The 24,266-nt window shown below is 37.0% G+C and overlaps 1 protein-coding gene across 14 annotated transcripts in view; it reads right to left on the bottom strand.

Annotated features, from left to right (window-relative positions):
• Positions 1–24,266, bottom strand: part of ASH1L (ASH1 like histone lysine methyltransferase) — a 210,429-nt gene that overhangs the window by 55,383 nt on the left and 130,780 nt on the right. For all 14 annotated transcript variants that reach the window (XR_014231541.1, XR_014231542.1, XM_082342010.1 and 11 more), the window contains one exon: positions 11,552–11,646. Coding sequence is in view for 12 of the 14 variants with exons in the window: in XM_082342010.1 (XP_082198136.1) it covers positions 11,552–11,646 (95 nt within the window). In the remaining 2 variants the exon portion in view is untranslated. The remainder of the gene's footprint in view (positions 1–11,551; positions 11,647–24,266) is intronic.

Below are 24,266 nucleotides of genomic sequence, written 5' to 3'. Positions count from 1 at the left end.
TGTTGGTGGGAATGTAAATTGGTACAGCCACTATGAAGAACAGTGTGGAGGTTCCCTAAGAAAACTAAAAATAGAGCTACCATATGATCCAGCAATCCCACTCCTGGGCATATATCTGGTGAAAAACATGGTTTGAAAGGATACGTGCACCCCAATGTTCACTGCAGCACTGTTTACAATAGCTGACACATGAAAGCAATCTAAATGTCCATCAACAGATGAATGGATAAAGAAGATGTGGTACATATATATAATGAAATATTAGTCATTAAAAAGAATGAAATAATGCCACTTTCAGCAACATGGATGGACCTGGAGATTATCATACTAAGTGAAGTGAGTCAGACAGACAAAGACAGATATCATATGATATCGCTTACATGCAGAATCTTAAAAAAAAAAAAAAAACGATACAAATGAACTTATTTACAAAACAGAAACAGACTCAAAAACTCAGAGAATAAACTTATGGTTACCAGGGGAGAAACGTGGGGGGAAGGGATAGATTGGGAGTTTGGGATTGACATGCACACACTGCTATATTTAAAACAGATAACCAACAAGGTCCTACTGTTAAAAAAAAAAAAAAAAAAGACAAGGACTTGAGTAGACATTTCAGTAAAGAAGATATACAAATGGCCAATAAGTACATAAAGAGATGCTCAACATTACTAATCATTAGGAAAATGAAAATCAAAACCACAACGAGATACTGCTTCACATCTGTTAGGATGGCTATTATGGAAAAAAACAGAAAATGACAAGTATTACCAAGGATGTGGAGAAATTGAACTCTTAAGATTTGCTGGTGGGGATGTAAAATGGTATAGTCTGTAGATGTACCATATGATAAAGCAATTACACTTCTGGGTACACACATAAAAGAACTGAAAGTGGGGGTCCTCAACAGAGAATTCTGTAAGCCAATGTTTATAGCAGTATTATTCACAATTGCAAAAAAGTGAAAACACTAGAAAATGTCCATTGACAGATGAATGGATAAACAAAATGTGTGCGTATGTATACATACACACACACAAAGGAATACTATCCACCATTAAAAAGAAATGAAATTCTCATATATGCTGCAAAATGGAAGAACCTTATGTTAACATAAAGACATTATGTTAAGTGAAATCAGGAAGACACAAAAGGACAAATATTGTAAGATTTCGCCTATATGAGGTACCTATAATAGTCAAATTCGTAGAGCTAGAAAGAACAGTGGTTATCAGAGGCTGGGGGAAGGGGAGAATAGGAAATTGTTATTTAATGGGTACAGAGTTTCAGTTTGGGATGATGAAAAAGTTCTAGAAATGCACAGGGGTGATGGTTGCACAACAGCGTGAATGTACTTAGTGCCACTGAACCTTATACTTAAAAATGGTCAAAATGCAAAACTTAAGTTATGTATATTTTACCTCAAGTTAAAATTAATAATGTAATATACCAAAACCACTGTGTGCTTTAAAATGGGTGAATTGTGCCTCAATAAGTTGTTAAAAATAAAAGTACAACCGTGTTAAAATTTTTTGCTTCATCCATTAAACAATTACTTAGAAGACTCAAAAGGAGAAGGAACGCCTATTGTAAATGTCCGTATTTTTGCTTACTGTATTCTTTCTGCTTTCCTGATGTTCCAAGGTTCCTTCTTTTATTTCTTTCTGTTTAGAGAACTTCCTTTACCCATAGGATAGATTTGCTGGCAACAAACCTAAGAATCCTTTGCTTCTCTCAATTCCTGAAAGAAGGATATTTTCATTGGGTATAGGATTCTGGTTTGACAGTTCTTTCAGTACTTGAAAAACGTGCCACTTACATGAATTCAGACGTGAAACCCACTGTCATTTGATTCATTTTACCCCTATGGATATTGAGTCATTTCTCTCTCATTGTTTTAAAATTGTTTTGTCTTTAGTATGCTCAAGTTTGATCATGTGTCTCAGCATGGATTTCTTTGACTATACCCTGTTCTGGGTTTGGCTCATCTTCTTGAATCAGAAGGTTTATGTCTTCTGACAAATTTGGGAAGTTTTCAAGCCATTATTTACTCAAGTACTTTTTTTTATCTCTATCTTCTTTCTTTTCTCCTTCCAGGACACCAAGAATATAAATATTAGCTCTTTTGTTATGGTCCCATAGCCTCTGGTTTGTTTTTTTTTAAATGTCTATTTTCTCTTTTGTTCAGATTGGGTAATACTTGTAACACTCCATCACCTAGTTCACTGATTCTTTCCTGTATATCTTTCATTCTGCTGTTGAGTCTATCCCCGAGCTTTTAATTTCAGCTACTGCATCTTTCAATTCTAAAAATTATATTTGTTTTTCCTATTTTTCATTTCTTTGCCAAGGCTTTCTATCTTTTTATGTTATAAGCATGTTTATAACTGCTTGTTGAAGTGTTTTTTAAAAATCATAACTGCTGTAAAATCTTTGTCAGATAATTCTAATATCTTGGTGTTGGCATACATTGATGCCTTTTAAAATTCAGTTTGAGATCTCCCAGGTTCTTGGTATGACATATGATTTTCAGTTCAAACCTAGACATTTTTGTATTATGTTATGAGATTTTGGGATTTTATATATACCTCCTGCCCCTAAACATGCATAGCCTACCCCATTATCAACATCCTCCACCAGAGCTGTACATTTGTTAACAACTCAAGAACATATACTGGCATATCATTATCACTCAAAGTCCATAGTTTACATTAGTATCTTAGTATTGCATATTCTACGGCTTTGGACAAATGTATAATGATACGTATTCACCATTAAGGTGTCATAATGAATAGTTTCATTGCCCTAAAAATCCTCTGTGCTCTGTAGATTCATCCTTCCTTCCCCTCAAACCACTGGCAATCACTGATCTTATTAATGTCTCCACAGTTTTGCTTTCCAGAATGTCATTTAGTTGGAATCATACAGTATGTAGCCTTTTCAGATTGGCTTCTTTCATTCAGTACTATGAATTTAAAATTCTTCAACGTCTTTTCATGGCTTGATAGCTATTTCTTTTCAGTGCTGAATAATATTCCACCGTCTGGATGTACCACAGTTTATCCATTCACTTACTGAAAGACATCTTGGTTGCTTTCATGTTTTGGCAATTATGAATAAAGCTGCTTTAAACATCTGTGTGCAGGTTACTGCACAGACTTAGGTTTTCAACTTCTTTGGGTAAATACCAAGGAGTTCAATTGTTGGATTGTATGGTAGGAGTATGTTTAGTTTTTTAATACAATTGATTATTTTTTTTTTTTAGATTTATTTATTGATTGATTGATTGCTACGTTGGGTCTTCGTTTCTGTGCTAGGGCTTTCTCTAGTTGCGGCAAGCGGGGGCCACTCTTCATCGCGGTGCGCGGGCCTCTATCGTGGCCTCTCTTGTTGCGGAGCACAGGCTCCAGACGCGCAGGCTCAGTAGTTGTGGCTCACGGGCTTAGTTACTCTGTGGCATGTGGGATTTTCCCAGACCAGGGCTCGAACCCGTGTCCCCTGCATTAGCAGGCAGATTCTCAACCACTGTGCCACCAGGGAAGCCCTACAATTGATTTTTATATACTGATTTTTTTCTCCCAGTAGCCTTGCTACTAGTTGTAGTAACTTTTTAGTGCATCTCTTTGGATTTTCTACATACACGATCATGTTATTTGCAAACAGAAACAGTTTTACTTTTTCCTTCCTGATCTTTATGACTTTTATTCATCTTCTTGCCTTATTGCACTGGTAGGACATTCAGAATAATGCTGAAAAGAAGTAAATAGAGTGAACATTTTTACCTTCTTTCCAATTTTAGAAGGAAGCATTCAATATCCTATCATTAAGTATGATCTGCTTTTTATTCAATATAACACTGAGGAAGTTCCTTTCTAGTTCTAAGAGTTTATAATCAACTTTGTTCTGTAGTTGTTTTTTTCAACTAAAGTCTTTGTCAGGTTTTCTATCAGGGTTACACTAAGCTTATGAAATGAGTTGGGAATTGTTTCTCCCCTACTTTCACGAAGTGTTTGTGTTAAGACTAGTGTTATTTGTTTCTCAAATATATATAAGAGTTCACAAGGGAAAACCGTTTAGTTCTGGAAATTTTTTTTTTTTTTTTTTTTTTTGGCTGCATTGGGTGTTTGTTGCTGTGCTCGGGCTTTCTCTAGTTTGGAGAGTGGGGGCTACTCTTCGTTGCAGTGCGCGGGCTTCTCATTGCAGTGGCTTCTCCTGTTGCACAGCACGGGCTTTAGGCACACGGGCTTCAGTAGTTATGGCACGCAGGCTCAGGAGTTGTGGCTCGCGGGCTCTAGAGCGCAGGCTCAGTAGTTGTGGTGCACGGGCTTAGCTGCTCCACGGCATGTGAGATCTTCCCGGACCAGGGCTCGAACCCGTGTACCCTGCATTGGCAGGCGGATTCTTAACCACTGCGCCACCAGGGAAGCCCCAGTTCTGGAATTTTTCATGTGAAAGATTTAGTAAGGAACTCAATTTCTTTAAACAATTATAGGATATTCAGATGTTTAATTTCATTTATAAGTTGTATTTTGTAAGGAATTTGCCCATTTCATATACTGTTAAACATATTGGCATAAATTTATTTATATTATTAGCCTCTTAATGACTGTAGGATCATTAGTATGGATACTGGTAATTTGTGTTACCTCTTCCTTTGTCTTGATCAGTGCAGCGAGAGGTTATTAATTTTGTTGCTGTTTTCAAACCTTTGTTCCCTTATTGTCTGTTTAATATTTTACTGATTTCTGTTCATTATTATCTACCAGTTTTCTAGAAATAAGTGGGATGGGGCTTCCTTGGTGGCGCAATGGTTGGGAGTCCGCCTGCCAATGCGGGGGACATGGGTTTGAGCCCTGGTCCGGGAGGATCCCACATGCTGCGGAGCAACTAGGCCCGTGCACCACAACTGCTGAGCCTGTGCTCTGGAGCCCGCAAGCCACAACTGCTGAAGCCCGCGCACCTAGAGCCTGTGCTCTGCAACGGGAGAGGCCGCCGCACTGAGAGGCCCGTGTACCGCAACGAGGAGAAGCCCCTGCTCGCTGCAACTAGAGAAGGCCCAAAGCTTGCAGCAATGAAGACCCAACACAGCCAAAAATAAATAAAAAACAAAATAAATAAATGTATAAAAAAGAAAAGAAAATAAAGGTTCCAATTTCTCTATATCCAAAAAAAAAAAAAAAAAGTGGGATGGCTTTACTCTTCTCACTGACATTGAGTACAGTCAGCCCTCCATATCTGTGGGTTCTAAGCATCTGTGGATTCAACCAAACTTGGATCAAAAATAAATTTTAAAAAATTCCAGAAAATTCCAGAAAGCAAAACTTGAATTTGCCCAGTGCTGGTAACTATATACACAGCATTATAAGTAATCTAGAGATGATTAAAAGTCTACAGGAGGATGTGTGTAGGTTATATGCAAATACTACACCATTTTATATAGAGGACTTGAACATCCTTGGATTTTAATACGTGAGGAGGCTCCTGGAACCAATACCCCACGGATACAGAGGGACAACTTTACTTGGTCATAGTAAACCAAGGGGAGGGGGTATCCACTCTGTGTTAATTATTTCAAAATAAATATCATTTAATCCTCACAACTCAGGTTGGAAACAGTCTCAATATATAGGTGAAGATGCTGAGATGTAGAGTAGATAATTAACTTGTTCAAGATCACCTAGCTACAAGAGTGTGAAATGAAAAGAGGAGTCTCTTGTGTTTGATTCAAAGGTGTGTCAAGGGTCCCCAAGACCACCTTCAGGTCTGGTGACTCAGAGGACTCAGCATATAGTCAGACTCATGGCTATACTTTAGTAGAGCAAAAAGACACAAAGCAAAACCCACAAAGAGAAAAAATACATTGGGCAAAATCTGGAGGGAACCAGGCACAAGTTTACAAACGTTCTCTCCCAGTAGAGTCATGCAAGATGCAATCTTTGGCAATGTACTGTGACAATACATGTAAAATGTTGGCTATCAAGAGAGCTCATTAGAACTCAGCACCCAAGGTTTTAACTGGTGGCTGGTCATTTAGGTACCCTCTGCCTAGGATGTACCAAAATTCCATTCTCTAAGAATGAAACCAAGTGTTCAGCAGAAACCATACAGTTTATACATGGTAGGCACAGTAAGACTCTCCTACCATCTAGGGAAAGTTTTATAATAGAGGGAACTGTTTACTATTCAAGTTTCCAGATGCCAGCTAATGGCCAACCTTGTAAGCAGGACTTTCTAAGAACAGAAGTCTTAGGTCTGCTATTTTAATTCTTTTCTGCACATAAGGCCTATGTTCTTTCCACTGTATCAGGAAAAGCAGTCAAGATTTGGCCTAAGTCTGAATGACTTGTAGGGGCAAATGACAAAAGCTATGTTGAAAAGGATTCTGAATTCTTTTCTGAGCTCAGCAGAAAAGGGTATCACGATATATTTCACAACAACTGTCAGAGTAAAAAGAAGGAGGGCCTACGTACTAAGTAATGGATTCTCGCTGACTGATAGTCTACTGCAAAAACAGCTTCAATTCAGTAATTACCAGTTATTGAATGATTACTGTGTTAGGTACTGTGCTAAGTATTTTACATGCATTATTTTATTTAATATTCATACTAATTTCTATTTTACACTAAAGAATTTGAGGCCTTGAGATGTGTCAAGTTGCCCAGGGTCACACAGCTAGTAATTGTTGGAGGTGGAATTTGACTCAAGGCCTAACTGATGCCAGAAGCCAAATGTGAAAGCCTATGTCTTCACTTTTTTTGCTCTCATACTCCCCAGAAGACTTTTGAAAAATTATGAATCCCCTTATGCATTTTTAAATGTAAAGTTTAAACAGTTGCAAATGATGTAATATTTGGTTATAGTGTTTAAACATGATGAACCTGCATACCACAGGGATTTAATACTTATCACTATTCATTAAAAAAGGAATACTCCCTTCTTTAACATTTAGAAAATTAAATCATTTCTTTTTATCCTTGAACATTATTTCTATTTCACTTATTCTGGGGAATTTTATCTTAATATTATATGTTTTTTATGCTTGAAATTCTTTTATTGAACAATCTATCCTCCTACTCTACAAAAAAGTGTTTAAATTAACATTAAAAGTAGCTGTGAACATAAAGCTCAAAGCATTAAAATTTTTCTTTTGCATTGTATAATCACTGTAATTTTTATAAATATATGCCTGACCAAACCAACATAAATATAATATACATTTTCAAAATTACAGCTTTATTGGGGCAAAATTCACATACCATAAAATTCAACTTTTTAAAATGTACTATTCAGTGGGTTTTAGTATACAGAGTGTGTAGCCATCACTACAGGATGGTTAATTTTATGTGCCAACTTGGCTGGGTCACAGTACCCAGATATTTGGTTAAACATGATTCTAGATGTGCCTGTCAAAGTATTTTTTAGATGAGATTAACATGCAAATCAAAAGATTCCAAGGAAAGCAGATTATTCTCCATAACGTGGGTAGAATTCATCCAGTCAGCTGAAGGCCTCAAAAGAATAAAGACTGACCTCCACAGAGTGAATTCTGTCAGTAGACTGCCTTCAGACTCCTTGAGCTGTAAGATCAACTTTTTCCTGGGTCTCCATGCTGCCAGCCTACCCTGCAGATTTTGGACTTGCTAGCCTCCACAACTGCGTAAGCCAAGTCCTTAAAATAAACCTTGCTCCCTATATATCTTATTGGTTGTTTCCTTGGAGACTTCTGACTAATATAATCAACATTATTTGGGAACATTTTCATCATCCCCAAAAGAAACCTTGTACCCATTAGCAGTCACTCCACATTCTCCCCTACCCCCAGTCCCTGGAAACCATTCATCTACTTTGTGTTTCTATGTATTTGCCTATTCTAGACATTTCATATAAATGGAATCATAAAACACTTGGTGTTTTGTGACTGTCTTCTTTCACAAAGCATAATGTTTTCACGGTTCACCCATGTTGTCGCATGTCTCAGTACTTAATTTCTTGTTATTGCCCAATAACATTCCATTGTGCAGATATATCACATTTTGTTTACGCACGGCATGGTGGGATTCCAGTTCCCTGACCAGGGATCGTACACCCCCTCCCCCCACCCCAAGTGGAAGCGTGGAGTCCTAACCATTGGACTACTAGGGAAGTCCTTTGGATGTATGTTTTCAATTCTTTTGGGTATGTATCTAAGCAGCAGTATTGCTAGGTCTTATATTAAATCTGTGATTAACTTGTTGTGGAACTACTAAAATGTTTTCCAAAGAGGTTTACACCACTTCACATTCTTACCAGCAATGTATGAGGGTTCCAGTTTCTTCACACCCTCATTAATCCTTTAATTAAAGCCATTCCAGTGGGTGTGAAGTGATAATCTCATTATGGTTTTGATTTCCATTTCCCTAATGACTAATGATGTTGAGCATCTTTTCATGTGCTTATTGACCATTTCTATACCTTTTTTTGGAGAAAGATCAATTCAAATCATTTACTCATTGAAAAGATTCTGTTGTTTGTCTTTTTATTATTGAATTATAACAGTTCTTTATATATGTGGGTTTCTGGATACAAGTCTCTTATTTGATATATGATTTGAAAATGCTTCTCCCTTTCTGTGGGTTGTTTCAGTTTCTTGATGGTGTTCTTTGAAGCACAAAAGTTTTAAATATTGATGAAGTTCAATTTGTCTCTTTTTTTCTTTTGTTGTACATGATTTTGGTGTCAGACACCTAAGAAATTATTACCTAACCCAAGGTCACAAAGATTTACTCTTATGCTTTCTTCTAAGAGTTTTATAATTTTAGCTCTTATATTTAGGTTGATGATCCATTTTGAGTTACTTTATCCTTTTGTATGTGCATATCCAGCTATCACAGTAACCATCTGTTGAAAAGACCATGCTTTCCTCATTGAACTGTTGTGGCACTGTTGTAAAAAATCAATTGACTAAAAATGTAAAGGTATAATATACAGTTTGACAAATGAGTATTTATCATAAAAAGTAAATTTTTTTGAAGTGTATTTCTCTAAAGAGATAAAGAAACCTGATTTCATTAAAAATTAAAAAATAAATATTACCTTCCATTTATTGAATGACTCCATTGATGATAAGATGCATTATTATTTTATCTGTATAACTATTTTATTCACATAACTAGTATCGCAAAGACAGAGATGAACCTAGGTCTGGCTGACTCAAAGTCATGCTCTTTGTTTATATGATACTGGAAGTGACCTGTTTGAAACAGCTGACTGGCCTCCCTCCCTATCTTAATCATAAATTATTATCTGAACAACAAAACAGCACTGTCCAGAAAAAAAAACTGTATCCTGTAACAGCCTGATTTTATGTCTTGTTTCACAGGAAAAAAGGGCCACTACTTGGATAGATTTTTCCATTATTTACTTAATTTGCAGACCACTGAGTACAGATTAGTCTTAGTAAGAGACTAAAGTGGGGATTTAGAGAGAGAAAATCTTTATTTAAATTAAGGGATTTCCATTCTGGACCTCTTTACCACTATTCATGCCAGATATGTGACAGAAATATTGGCCTATCCATTATTCATCTCATCTCCCTTGGAATTAACTGACTCAATCACCCCCTTGAATAGTCAGAGCTTCCTTCCAAAATTTGAGTTATGAATTAGCCAATTTCCCATCCAGAGCAAAACCAGTGAGACCAAAATGGTCATGTTTTCCTTTACACAGAACTTTTTAAATTACCTCTTATTTTCAAAGCCTATTTATCATTAGCACATTCTAGGAAATAGCTAAATCTGCTGAGAATCTTCTTCCACTGCTATGACCTCACTACTAAAAACAAAAGGCTCTTTCAAAAGAACTGTGGCACTAAGCCCAGAGAATACGGAACTTACTTACTATTACCTTTCTTAAGTAAGCAACAGTACAGTTATCTAGCTGAGAATTAAACCTTGTAATGCTATGTTGTACTTAAACTATTCTCTAGCCACCCAATACAGAATAATTAAAGCAAACAAATCTTTATTGCAGAACTTGTCTACCCCTGTTGCTTTACATACACTGCTGGCGCTGGGCCCTCTGGGGAGAAAAAAGGAACTAGATAATCATAACACACAGAAAAGCCCCATAGTCAAGAGAGTCAAGAAAGTCATAGTTGAAGAGAACACTAAAAGCACCGGATCAACATCTACTACACAAGTAAGTTGTTCCTGGAAAAAAAAAATCTCATCCTATATTCAATTATGTATTCTAATTTCTCCTTTTCTTTCATTGTATAACCAATATTTGTTAAACTCCTATTATGTACGAAGCACGGGGAAATCAAAGGAGAATAAGAAAGACAAATGATCCTGTGCTCCTAGAGCTTATAATCTGGTGGAGGAGGCATTACTAAATGAGTAAACAAATATAGTAATTATAGATTATAGAAAAAAGTAAACAGGGTGCTGTGATACAGACTTGATATAGAGGGAGGAACCCTTTTTGGTAGGATAATCAGGAAAAAAATTTTAAAGAAAATAATATTTAAGCTGGTACTGACATTTAGCTCATTCTCAAAGGATGAGAAGAAATCCACCATGGGAAGTTTGAAGAAGAGCTTTGCAGGCAATGGTAATAATAAGCATAATGATCTTTTGGTTGGGAAGAGTTTGGTATGGTCTAGAATCTGAAAGAAGGCCAGCATGACACACAATACAGTGATTAAGGGAAATATGGGAAACAACAGAGGCAGAAAAATGAGGTAGTCAGGAACCAGATCATTCCCAAGAGTTGGGGTAAGGAGTTTATAGTTTAATGGTGAGCCACTGAAAGGTTTTAAGTACGATTTAGTTTAAGTTATAAAATCATTTCCCTTTTTACTGTGTGGAGAGTAGATTGGAAGGGAGCAAGAATGGAAGTGGACAGATCTGTTAGAAGGCTATTGCAATGGCCTGAGCAAAAGATAATAGTGGCATGGACTTGAATAATGGCAATGGAATTTGAAGAGAAGTAGGATATATTTCAAGGATGAAAATAACAGAACTTGGAGATGGACTGGATGAGGCCAATCCAGGAAATCCAGGATGCCTTCTAGGTACACTTTACTTATCTGATAAGCTCAACAGTATGATCCTGGAAGGTATTATTATTGAAATGCTAAACAAAGACTAGAATTTTCCCCAAAAATAAATAGAGAGATAAATCTTTATCAATTTTCAAGCATATAAACAATCAGAAAAAGCAGTGGGCCCTTTTCCTTTGATTCTTACATATCCACAAATCATCTCCCTTTGAACACAGAAAACACTTGAAACTGAAGTAATGAATAGTTGGGTTTTTCTAGATGACTTACTTAGAGAATTAAATGTTACAGATATAGTGTTGTTTATTGAAACTCCGGTGAAAAAGATTTACGTCATTTGACCCCTAGACGGCAAAAGGGTTTGCAAAATTCTTCAGAGTAACTATAATTAAATGGTAAAGACTTGACCCCACTGGAGATGTAGAAATAATAAGAACACAAAGACATTTCACCCAAACTCAAGAAATACCATTTCTTCTCAGTAACATATTGTGTATACTGAGTACTCACCGACATGAATGGGGGCTGGGAATAATCCATATTCATGCTCTCCCGGAGTGTATTCCAGCTTCTCTTTCTTTAATTGGATCAATCGGCTCTTTGGGCTGTGATTAGAAAAGAATGGAAAACAGTGAGAGGCAATGAAATTTCCTTTTGTGGTAAAATAGAAAAAACAAAAATCACTCTATTGAATATTTGTTTTAGTGGTGATCATTTTGTAATGTATAGAAATATCGAATCACTATGTTGTACCTCTGGAACTAACATAGTGTTGCAGGTCAATTATACTCAGTTTAACAAAATGTGATACTATTTTGAGTTAAAAATCACCTTTATAAATATAGTAAGAAATGAACTTGGCTTCACAGTAATTTATGCAAAAATACTGGGCGGCTTTAATTAATTAAAAATGTTTATGTAATCCAATTGAGCTATAGATAAGATTTCATAAAGTAGCAAAATTCCAAATTCACAATTTAGAGTGATAATTTTTTAAAAGTGTAGCTACTACACTACACTTAAAAGTATGTTATTTAAAAGTATGTTTAAAAGTATGTTATTTTTCTATAATTCTGATTCCAAACTAGTCATTTCATGTGACTCTCACAAAAAGGGACAAGGAAAATTAACAATAACAAATGGTTTATGTGTATGAACTATTTTGTGTGACTTGTTCTACATATCAAAAATAGTTGACTTACATACTATTACATATCTGGTTTGTAAATAAAATTGTGAATTGGGGAAAAAAAGAGTATTTGTTTTAACAGTGGCTTAAATCTTAAACCCATTTTTTTGGGGGGGAGGGATACTAAGTATTTTCATATATTTTTAAAATCTGAATTTCTGGAATTGCCTTTTAGGAATTATACATAAGATGTATTCTCCAATGCATCTCCAATGCACTAGCATTCTCCAACAGTTTTGCAGAAGGAACCTAAATTTCAGATCTGATCATAATGACTGCCTTATATTTGGTTAATGATTTATAGTTTATAAAGTACTTTCACATATTATCATTTATGTCAATCCCGTGAAGTAGGTAAGAAATGTTAACTCTAGTTTACAGACTTGAAAACTGATGCTCTACAAGGCTAACTGACTTGCTTTATTTTTTGTAGCTGGCAAGGAGATTCAAGATGTAAACCTTAGTTTCTTGCTAAACTCCTATTTATCTACTATTTGTTTTATTTTATTCCACCATGTCCCATCAGCTTTTACCTCTTCCACTCATCTTACTGGGTCTGTGTTCCTAATGTTTGTTATGAGATCAAAACCTGAAGAGATTTCACAGATACATAAAAGTAAGGGGAAAAAAGAAGGGAGGAAAAAGGAAATGAGAAAAAGAAGAGAGCCTCATTCAGTCGACTCTGATTTTATTTTGGCTTAAAGTTCCAGTAAATAAAGCAAGGTGGATATATTTCTTTCATGAATTATGACATACTGCCTTTCAAAAACAAGTCTAGTCTATTGTATCTTGTAACAAGTAGGTATGTTAATACACACTTTGCAGATGAGAAAATTGAGATCCAAAGAAGTAAGTTATTTGTAGAACCTTTAGTTCTTATTTGAAGACTGGTTCTTTCTAGTGGATCATTCATTTATTTATTCAACAATTACTGAGCACTCATTAAGTCCAGGCCCTGTTCCAAGTACTAAGAAACAGTAGAGAAAAAGACAGTTTACTTGGGTAGACATACAATAAGGAAATAAGAAAAACTAAGAAAATGAAAAAAAAAAACCCCCAGAAAATAATAAATGCTAGGCAAATAATTAAAATGTGATGAATAGCAAGTAATTTGGGAAGGCTTTTCTAAGGAAGTGACATGAAGCTAAAATGTAAATGTTACTGATACTCAGGAGAGGATCTGGGAAATGGAGGAAGATCAGGCAGAGGAAATAGCTGGTATAAGATGAAAGTTTAAATGAGATTGGAGAATTAGAAGAAATGAAAGGAGGCTGAAGCAGTCCAGGTAAAGTTAGAAACTAAGTCATGTGAAAGTTTAAAGGCAGTGGTAAGTAGTTTGGGGGACAGTTACAAAGAAGGAAAGGAAAGATGCTAGACTGTTCTACTTATAAGACCACTTTTCTCATTTTAAAAAAGTGGCCCCCCAAAATGATTGTGAACACAAAGATGAATTTTTTAACCAACTAAAAACTATATTTCTTCATCATCAAAGTCAAATAGATCAAGAAAACAACTGTGTCTAGAACCAAGCACTCAGCATGAAAGAAAATTTGGTCTACACCTTACTAGATTCAAGACACATCCAAACTACTTAGAGAAATAACATAAAAGTTTTCATTTAGCTAACAAAGGAATGGAAGCAAAACTGGTATTTTACCCTGGTGCCAACAGGGTAAGCAAACATATAGGGGGCAGTAGTCACGAAAGAAAATACCTGGCACCCTGAAGTGAACAGACAAGCAAAACCACAAAAAAATTCAGGGTCACCTGCATAGTTTTACGCCATCAAATAAATGAAACCTTGAATATATCCTATCAATTACCAACTGAGTCCCTAAAAAACTCAAATTTATCTTTGATTTTGCAATGCTGATACCTAAGATGCATAATATCATTATGGGTATGATAATCATGTGAGAAACTGTTTTCCTAGTTCTTAGCCAAGTCTGACTTTGGTTCTAGTTTAGACATAACCATTTATTTCCCTGTTGGTTACAACAACATGGAAAGCTCTCTCATTGTTTTAAATACTCCATTCTGTGTGAGCTCTGAGGAGTGGTATATTAAGAGAGAGAATTTGGTTGCCTCTGTCAGTTTATCTTGGAGATTCTGAACATTCCTGGCATTTTCTGGGTATTCATTTGTGTGCCACTATCAGTTCAAATCACAGGAGAAAATCTTTATACCTGTAGGAATGAAGAGTAGCCATTTCAGATACAAAACTGCCGTAACTTACAGTAGGCTGGACAGTTAAAAAAAAAAAAAAGTTGCTGTGACAGGTGTTTACTCTGGCCTATGGCTGAAGTTGCAAAAATGAGACTACTAGTAGTATGTATAAGTGTGTAAATGAAAAAAACTCGTTTGCCTTTATTGTCAAAAGAAGTTAGTTTGCCTTTCACAATGTTCTATTTATAAATGTAACCAATTCAGTATTTGTGGCCAACTTTCTCTCTCTTCGGTAGATTATTAGTTTTAATAATTTATCATTGGGATGGGAGGATATCTAATTAAAACAGGCAAATCCACCATCATATGGGAGAAAAATATATGATTATTTAAGGAAAAATATAAAAAGTTAGTGTTCCTAATAATCATTAATTGCTATTATGCAATTAATGCTATTATGTTTATCTTAAATATTGTCTACAGTCATTTCTTGGCTTTAGGTATTTATCATCTTATTTTCAAATCTTGTCAACTCTAATCTAGGCCCAAAACTCAAAATACTAGAACTATTAAGATGTCTTTTATACTCAAACTATCTTAGAAGTTTCCCAGACAGCTGGTAATTCACACCAAGGACTTATTCCCACACTTAGTTTTTTTAATTTTTTTTTTTTCCACACTGTGTGGCTTGCAGAACTTCCCTGACCAGGGATAGAACCTTCACCCCCTGCAGTGGCAGCATGGAATCTTAACCACTGGACCATCAGGGAAGTCTCTGACATTTTTTTTTTTTTAAATAAAGTGAATGCTGTTTTTAAAATTTTTTAATTTATTTTATTTATTTTATTTTTGGCTGCGTTGGGTCTTTGCTGCTGTGCATGGGCTTTTCTCTAGTTGTGGCAAGCAGGGGCTACTCTTCCGTGCAGTGCGCGGGCTTCTCACTGCAGTGGCTTCTCTTGTTGCGGAGCACGGGCTCTAGGCGCGCGGGCTTCAGTAGTTATGGCACATCGGCTCAGTAGTTGTGGCTCACGGGCCCTAGAGCGCAGGCTCAGTAGTTGTGGCACACGGGCTTGGTTGCTCCGCGGCATGTGGGATCTTCTTGGACCAAGGCTCGAACCCATGTCCCCTGCACTGGCAGGCGGATTCTTAACCACTGTGTCACCAGGGAAGTCCCACTGTGTACTTTTAAGACTGGAGAAAAGTACACTAATGTTCCTATACTTGATTGGAACCGTAACTGTCAAAAACTTTATCCTCTTTATCAAGAACTTTTTTTTTTTCCCTCGGTTTGAAATCCTTGTCAGTTAGTGACAATCATAACATACATTTTATTGGATGCATTAGAAGAGTATGGAGAATTGTCAGTGTCTTACCTTTCTATAATGTTTTCATTCTCTGAGCAATTTTTGGTTAAATCTTTATGACTAAGACTGCTGGAAGAAATATCAAAAAACCCTCAGTAAATGACTATCTCAGTTATTTTTGACTAATGATACTAGTGGCAATAAGATTATGGGTACAGATTTCCCTGTACTAACTGATAGCATCACCTTAAACAGATACTTGTTAGACTGTAAAGAGGGAGAGAGCTAGAATTTCCAGGAAACTTTTAGCCAGGAAACAAATGATTTTGTGAAAGCAGACTGTTTAACTCAAGATCAGCAAAATAAGAATTACCTAGGACTATAAAACTGATTTAACTGTAGTAAATATTATATTTTAATGAGTGTATAATAAAGACCTTTTCTTTCTTCTTAATCTTTCTATATTACCCTGAAGTTATTAGGTGATCGCTGTACAAACCGGAATTAAATACTTTTTAACTGGTATATTGTTCCAAAGCCTTAAATTAAGAAAAAAAAATCCTGTAAATGTTCTTAATATAAATTATAAGCTTACAGGAGAACTTAATAAAATTTCTGTTTTAAAAAAAAAGATACATGCTGATTGGTCTAACCTAAAAAACTGTTCACAATATTATATATACAGTCACACCTTACCTTATTTTACTTTGCAGGTACTGTGTTTTTTTTTTTTACAAATTGAAAGTTTTGTGGCAACCCTGCTTGGAGCAAGTCTACAGTGCCATTTTTCCAAGGGCATTCCCACTTCATGTCTCTGTGTCACATTTTGGTAATTCTCACAATATTTCAAACTTTTTCATTATTATTTTATTTGTTAGGGTGATCTGTGATCAGTGATCATTGATGTTACTCTTGTAATTGTTTTGGGGAGGCTCAAACCATGCCCATATAAGACGGTGAACTTAATAAATGTTGTATGTGCTCTAACTGCTCTACCAGCTAACCAATCCCCGCCGCCCCCGTCTCCCAGCCCCCAACCTCAAACCCGTCTCTCTCCCTTTCCTCAGGCCTCCCTATCTCCTGAGACACAGCAATATTGAGATTAGGCCAACTAATAATCCTACAGTGGCCTCTAAGAGTTCAAGTGAAAGGAAGAGTCGCACGTCTCTCACTTGAAATCAAAAGCTAGAAATGATTAAGCTTAGTGAGGAAGGCAACGCCTTAAGCCGAGACAGGCCGAAAGCCAGACTTCTTGCGCCAAACAGTTAGCCAAGCTGTGAAGGAAAAGTTCTTGAAGGAAATTAAAAGTGCTACTCCAGTGAACACACAAATGATAAGAAAGTAAAACAGCCCTATTGCTGACATGGAGAAAGTTTGAGTGGTCTGGATAGAAGGTCAAACCAGCCACAACATTCCCATAAGCCAAAGTCTAATCCAGAGCAAGGCCCTAACTCTCTTCAGTTCTATGAAGGCTGAGAGATGTGAAGACGTTGCAGAAGAAAAATTTGAAGCTAGCAGAGGTTGGTTCATGAGGTTTAACATCGAAGTACAAGGTGAAGCAGCGAGTGTTGATGTACAAGCTACAGCAAGTTATCCAGAAGATCCAGCTAAGATCATTAATGAAGGCGGCTACACTAAACAACAGATTTTCAATGTAGATGAAACAGCCTTATACTGGAAGAAGATGCCATCTTAGGACTTCATAGCTAGAGAGAAGAAGTCAGTGCCTGGCTCAAAGGTTCAAGGGACAGGCTGACTCTCTCTTGTTAGGGGCTAATGCAGCCGGTGACTTTAAGTTGAAGCCAGTGCTCATTTACCATTCCAAAAATCCTAGGGTCCTTTTGAATTATGCTAAATCTACTCTGCCTCTGCTCTTTCAAATGGAACGACAAAGCCTGGATGACAGCACATCTGTTGACAAAGCCCACTGTTGAGACCTACTGCTCAGGAAAAAAGATTCCTTTCAAATTGTTACTGCTCATTGACAATGCACCTGGTCACCCAAGAGCTCTGATGGAGATGTACAACGAGATTAATGTTGTTTTCATGCCTGCTAGCACAACAACCACTCTGCAGCCCATGGATCAAGGAGTAATTTCCACATTCAAGTCTTATTATTTAAGAAATACATTTCATAAGGCTACAGCTGCCACAGATAATGATTCCTCTGATGGATCTGGGCAAAGGAAATTGAAAACCTTCTGGAAAAGATTCTAGATGCCATTAAGAACATTCGTGGTTCACGGGAGGAGGTCAAAATATCAACATTAACAGGAGTTTGGAAGTCGTTTCCAACCCTCATGTGTGACTTTGAGGGGTTCAAGACTTCAGTGTAGAAAGTAACGGCAGATGTGGTGGAAATAGCAAGAGAACTAGAAATAGAAGGGGAGCCTGAAGGTGAGACTGAACTGCTGCACTCTCGTGGTAAAATTTTCACGGATGAGGAGTTGCTTTGTATGGATGAGCAAAGAAAGTGGCTTCTTGAGATGGAATCTACTCCTGGTGAAGACGCTGTGAAGATTTTGTTGAAATGGCAACAAAAGATTTAGAATATTACATAAACTTAGTTGCTAAGGCAGTGACAGGGTTTGAGAGGATTGACTCCAATTTGAAAGAAGTTCTGTGGGTAAAATGCTATCCAAGAGCATTGCATGAGAGAAAAAAAAAAAAAGAGTACTGCATGCTGCAGAGAAATCATTCATGAAAGGAAGAGTCAAAGATGCAGCAAACTGAACTGCTGCTTTGTCTTGAGAAACTGTCTCAGCCACCCCAGTCTTCAGCAACCACCACCCTGATCAGTCAGCAGCCATCAACATTGAGGCAAGGCCCTCCTCCATCAGCAAAAAGATTACAACTCGCTGAAGACTCAGATGACGGTTAGTACTTTTTGGCAATAAAGTATTTTTTAATTAAGGTATGTACATTGTTTTTTTAGACATAATGCTGTTGCACACTTAATAGACTACAGTATAGTATAAATATATCTTTCACATGCACTGGGAAACCAAGACCTCCGTGTGACTCCCTTTCTTGCAATATTCACTTTATTGCAGTGGTCTGGTACTGAACCTGCAGTGACTCTGAGGTATGCCTGTGTACATATAATGTAAACTGCTTTTTATGCTCTCATTTCGAAAAACCCATTTTCCTTCCTATGTGCGAAACACCCAGTTCTTCCCTACTGTGAGTTTCTTTCCTGTGTATCACCTTACTTTTACACAGAACACTTGACTTCTGACACCTCTGGTCATAAAATGTGTGGAAGTTTTTCACTACGTCAACCAATTCTCTTCACACCAGCTAGGTGTCCTAAAATTTAACTCAAGTCTAACACCGCCTATCTGGAGACACTGTCAGATCCCACAGGTTAAGGGCTCGGTCTCACAAGACTGCCTCCACTCTACCTCAGATATCAACTGAAAACAGTAAGTCCCCAGTTTACCCACAACTTATGTCCTACAAATTGGAGGTCCCCATTACCCCCTCTCTCAGGTCTGATTAATTTGCTATAGCTGGTCACCAGTCACAGAACTCAGGGAAACACTTACTTACATTTACCAGCTTATTAAAGGCCATGATAAAGGATACAGGTGAACATCCAGATGGAAGAGATGCATAGGCAAAGTATGTGGGAAGAGGTGTAGAGCTTCCATTACCTCTCTGGGTGTGTCACTCTCCTTGTACCTCCAATTGTTCACCAACCTGGAAGATCTCTGAACTCTGTACTCCTGGGATTTTATAAAGGCTTTCTAACATAGGCATGATCAATTATTAACTCAAATTTCCAGGCCCTCTTCCTTTCCGGAGGATGGCAGGATGGGGCTGAAAATTCCAAACTTCTAATCATGGCTTGGACTTTCTGATGACCAAGGGCCATCCAGGAGCCCACCCAGAGATGCCTTATGAGAAAAAAAAAGATGCTCATAGTGCTCTTATCACTTAGGAACTTACAAGGGTTTTAGGAGCCCTGTGTCAGGGATAGAGTCAAAGACAAATATTAGAACTAGAAACGCTCCTAAATTTTCCTATCCCTTAGGAAATTATAAGGATTTTAGGAGTCCTGTATCAGAAACTGGGGGCAGAGACCAACAAATATATTTTCTATTACCTAACGGTTTCTATACTTTTGATGACCATGTAGTTAAATTATGTAAGTTCAGTATAATATATAATTGGATAAACCAAATTTGTAACCATGAAGAATCTTATTTAATTTTATATGACAAGATCACTAATAAGGACAAGATGTACACTTCATAAGTGTAAATGATACCTATACAGTCCTCTCAGGAAACTGGCCTCCTATTTATTCTATGGCTTATGGAATCCCATAATTTAAAGGGAGTAAGAAATATCACCCTCGGCAGGTCGGGAACACTGACAAATATGGGGATTTTAGAGTAAGAGGATTTTCCTACAGGGACTTCGCTGGTGGTCCAGTGGTTAAGAATCTGCCTTCCAATTCAGGAGACACGGGTCTGATCTTTGGTCGGGGAACTAAGATCCCACCTGCCGCGAGCCAACTAAGCCTGCGCGCCACACCTAGAGAGCCCGTGTGCCACAACTACTGAGCCCGTGCGCTCTGGAGCCTGCACGCTGCAACTAGACAGCCCGGGTGCCACAACTAGACAAGTCCGAGCACCACAACGAAGACCCAGTGCAGCCAAATAAAATAAAACAAAATAAAATAAAATAGTATTTTCCTACAGTTATAGGTCTCCCATGTGAAATTTGATAGAGGAGAGTTGGAAGGCTTTTGGTTCCTCATCTTTGTAGGTGAGTTGAAAAGGGCAATAAAATACTTCTAACAGAAAAGTAAATTAAAACTTTTATAGAGGTTTCCAACCAGTAGCTGATTCTGAACCCTTAGAAACATGTTGTTCTAGTTGCTATAATCATATTACAAGAAGATTTTTGTATATTAATTAACATTATACTGTGTATATCAATGTATATAAATAAAATTGGCCTTATTTTACATCAAATTAATGATACTTAATCAGAAATCACTAAACAAATGTATGTGGTAAGAGATATACACCATGACCAAGTTGGATTCATTCCAGAGTCACAAGAATGGTTCAACACACTCAAATCAATCAATGTGATACACCACATCAACAAAAGAAAAGATAAAAACATGATCAACTCAATAGATGCAGAAAAAGCATTCCATAAAGTTCAACACCCATTCATGATAAAAACTCTTACCAAACTGGGTACAGAGGGAATATATCAACATAATAAAAGCTATTTATGACAACCCCAGAGTCAATATAATACTCAACAGTGAAAAGCTGAAAGCTTCCCACTAAAATCTGTAACAAGACAAGGATGCCCACTCTTACCACTTCTCTTAACATAGTATTGGAAGTCTTAGCCACAGCAATCAGACAAGAAAAAGAAATAAAAGGTATTCAAATTGGTAAAATTGTCCTTAGATGCAGATGACATGGTACTATATACAGAAAATCCTAGGACTTCCCTGGTGGCTCAATGGTTAAGAATCTGCCTGCCAACGCGGGGGACACGGATTCGAGCCCTGATCCGGGAAGATCCCACATGCCGTGGAGCAACTAAACCTGTGTGCCACAATTACTGAGCCTGCGCTCTAGAGCCTGCGAGCCACAACTACTGAGCCCGTGGGCCACAACTACTGAAGCCCACGCACCTAGAGCCCATGCTCCACAGCAAGAGAAGCTACCTCAATGAGAAGCTCACGCACCGCAACGAAGAGTAGCCCCCACTTGCTGCAACTAGAGAAAGCCCGCACACAGCAACGAAGACCCAACGCAGCCAATAAATAAATAAATAAATAAATAAATAAATTTATATTAACAAAAAAAAAAAAAAAAGAAAACCCTAGAGGCTCCACACAAAAACTACTAAAACTGGTAAACGAATTCAGCAAGGTGGCAGGATACAAGAATTTCCAAAATATACAAACAGCTCATACAACTCAGTAACAAAAAACCAAACAACCCAATTGAAAAATGGGCAGAAGACCCAAATAGACATTTTTCCAAAGAAGACATACAAATGGCCAATAGGCAGATAAAAGATGCTTATCATCGCTAATTATTAGAGAAATGCAAATCAAAACTACAATGAGGTACCACCTCACACCAGTCAGAATGGCCATAAATAAAAAGTCTACAAACAATAAATGTTGGGGAGGGTGTGGTGAAAAGGGAACCCTCTTACACTGTTGATGGGAAGGTAAACTGGTGCAGCCATTATGGAAAACAGTATGGCGGTTCCTTAAAAAACTAAAAACAGAGTTGCCACATGATCCAGCAATCCCACTCCTGGGCATATATCTATACAAAACTATAATCCGAAAAGATACATGCACCCCCTATGTTCATAGCAGCACCACTGACAATAGCCAAGACATGGAAACAACCTAAAGGTCCACAACCTAAATGTCCACTGACAGATGAATGGATAAAGAAGATGTGGGGGGGGGGTGTGTGTGTATATCTGTATATCTATCTATCTATCTATCTACACACAATGGAATACTACTCAGCCATAAAAAAGAATGAAATAATGCCATTTGCAGCAACATGGATGCAACTAGAGATTATCATACTAAGTGAGTAAGTCAGAAAGAGAAAGACAAATACCATATGATAATAACTTATATGTGGAATCTAAAATATGACACAAATGAACATATCTAAGTAACAGAAACAGACTCACATACAGAACAGACTTGTGGTTGCCAAGGGGGTGGGGGTTGGAGAGGGAAGGATTGAGGGTTTGGGATTAGGAGATGCAAACTAGTATATATAGGATGGATAAACAACAAGGTCCTACTGTATAGCACAGGGGACTATATTTAATATGCTGTGATAAACCATAATGGAAAAGAATATGAAAAAGTATATATATAACTGAGTCACTCTGCGTACAGCAGAAATTAACACAACTGTGTAAATCAAATGTTTATATTTCTATAAAATTAAAAAAAAATTTATGTGGTAAAATCTCCACCTTAGAGTGGAGACTTAACTACAAAGAGGAACTGAGAAAGTAAAACTGATACCCTGCACAACAGCCATTTTGGATAAGTTACTGAATCTGTAACAGCTGTTCCCCTAATTTTTGCAATGCTGATGTTTGAAGAGATGTAATGTTATGATCTCTGTGAATATGATAATCATGTGAGAAAACTGCTAGATTTTCCCACCAAGAACAGACAACTGTATACTTAGTACTCTTGTGTATGGGTTTCACTGAAAACCCTATTGCATTTTTCATATGAAGAATACTTTAAAAAAAAATTTTATTGGGGTATAGTTGACTTACAATGTTGTGTTAATTTCAGGTGTCCAGCAAAGTGAATCTGTTATATATATATACATATATCCACTCTTTTTTAGATTCTTTTCCCATATAGGCCATTACATAGTATTGAGTAGAGTTCTCTGTGCTATACAGTAGGTCCTTATTAGTTATCTATTTTACATATAGTAGTGTGTATGTGTCAATCCCAATCTTCCAATTTATCCCCCTCCTCCCTTAACCCCTGTAGCTATAAGTTTATTTTCTACATCTGTAACTCTATTTCTGTTTTGCAGATAAGTTCATTTGTAGTCTTTTTTTAGATTTCACATATAAGTGGTATCATATGATATTGTCTTTCTCTGTCTAACTTACTTCAGTTAGTATGACAATCTTTAGGTCTATCCATGTTGCTGAAAATGTCATTGTTTCATTCTTTTTTATGGCTGAGTAATATTCCATTGTATATATGTGTCACATCTTCTTTACCCATTCCTCTGTTGATGGACATTGAGGCTGCCTCCATGTCCTGGCTGTTGTAAAAAGTGCTGCAATGCACACTGGGGTGCATGTATCTTTTCTTTTTCTTTTTTTTAACTTTTGAATTTTATTTATTTTTTTTATACAGCAGGTTCTTATTAGTCATCAATTTTATACACATCAGTGTATACGTGTCAATCCCAATCACCCAATTCATCCCACCCCCCCACCCCCACCGCGGCTTTCCCCCCTTGGTGTCCATACATTTGTTCTCTACATCTGTGTCTCAACTTCTGCCCTGCAAACTGGTTCATATGTACAATTTTTCTAGGTTCCACATACATGCGTTAATATACGATATTTGTTTTTTTCTTTCTGACTTACTTCACTCTGTATGACAGTCTCTAGGTCCATCCACATCTCTACAAATGACCCAATTTTGTTCCTTTTTATGGCTGAATAATATTCCATTGTATATATGTACCACCTCTTCTTTATCCATTCATCTGTCGATGGACATTTAGGTTGCTTCCATGACCTGGCTATTGTAAATAGTGCTGCAATGAACATTGGGGTGCATGTGACTTTTTGAATTATGGTTTTCTCAGGGTATATGCCCAGTAGTGGGATTGCTGGATCATATGGTAATTCTATTTTTAGTTTTTTAAGGAACCTCCATACTGTTCTCCATAGTGGCTGTATCAATTTACATTCCCACCAACAGTGCAAGAGGGTTCCCTTTCCTCCACACCCTCTCCAGCATTTGTTGTTTGTAGATTTTCTGATGATGCCCATT

Source organism: Balaenoptera borealis (assembly GCF_965194805.1).
Source record: "Balaenoptera borealis genome assembly, chromosome: 1".
Taxonomy (NCBI): domain Eukaryota; kingdom Metazoa; phylum Chordata; class Mammalia; order Artiodactyla; family Balaenopteridae; genus Balaenoptera; species Balaenoptera borealis.
This window is presented reverse-complemented; position numbering and strand designations above follow the sequence as displayed.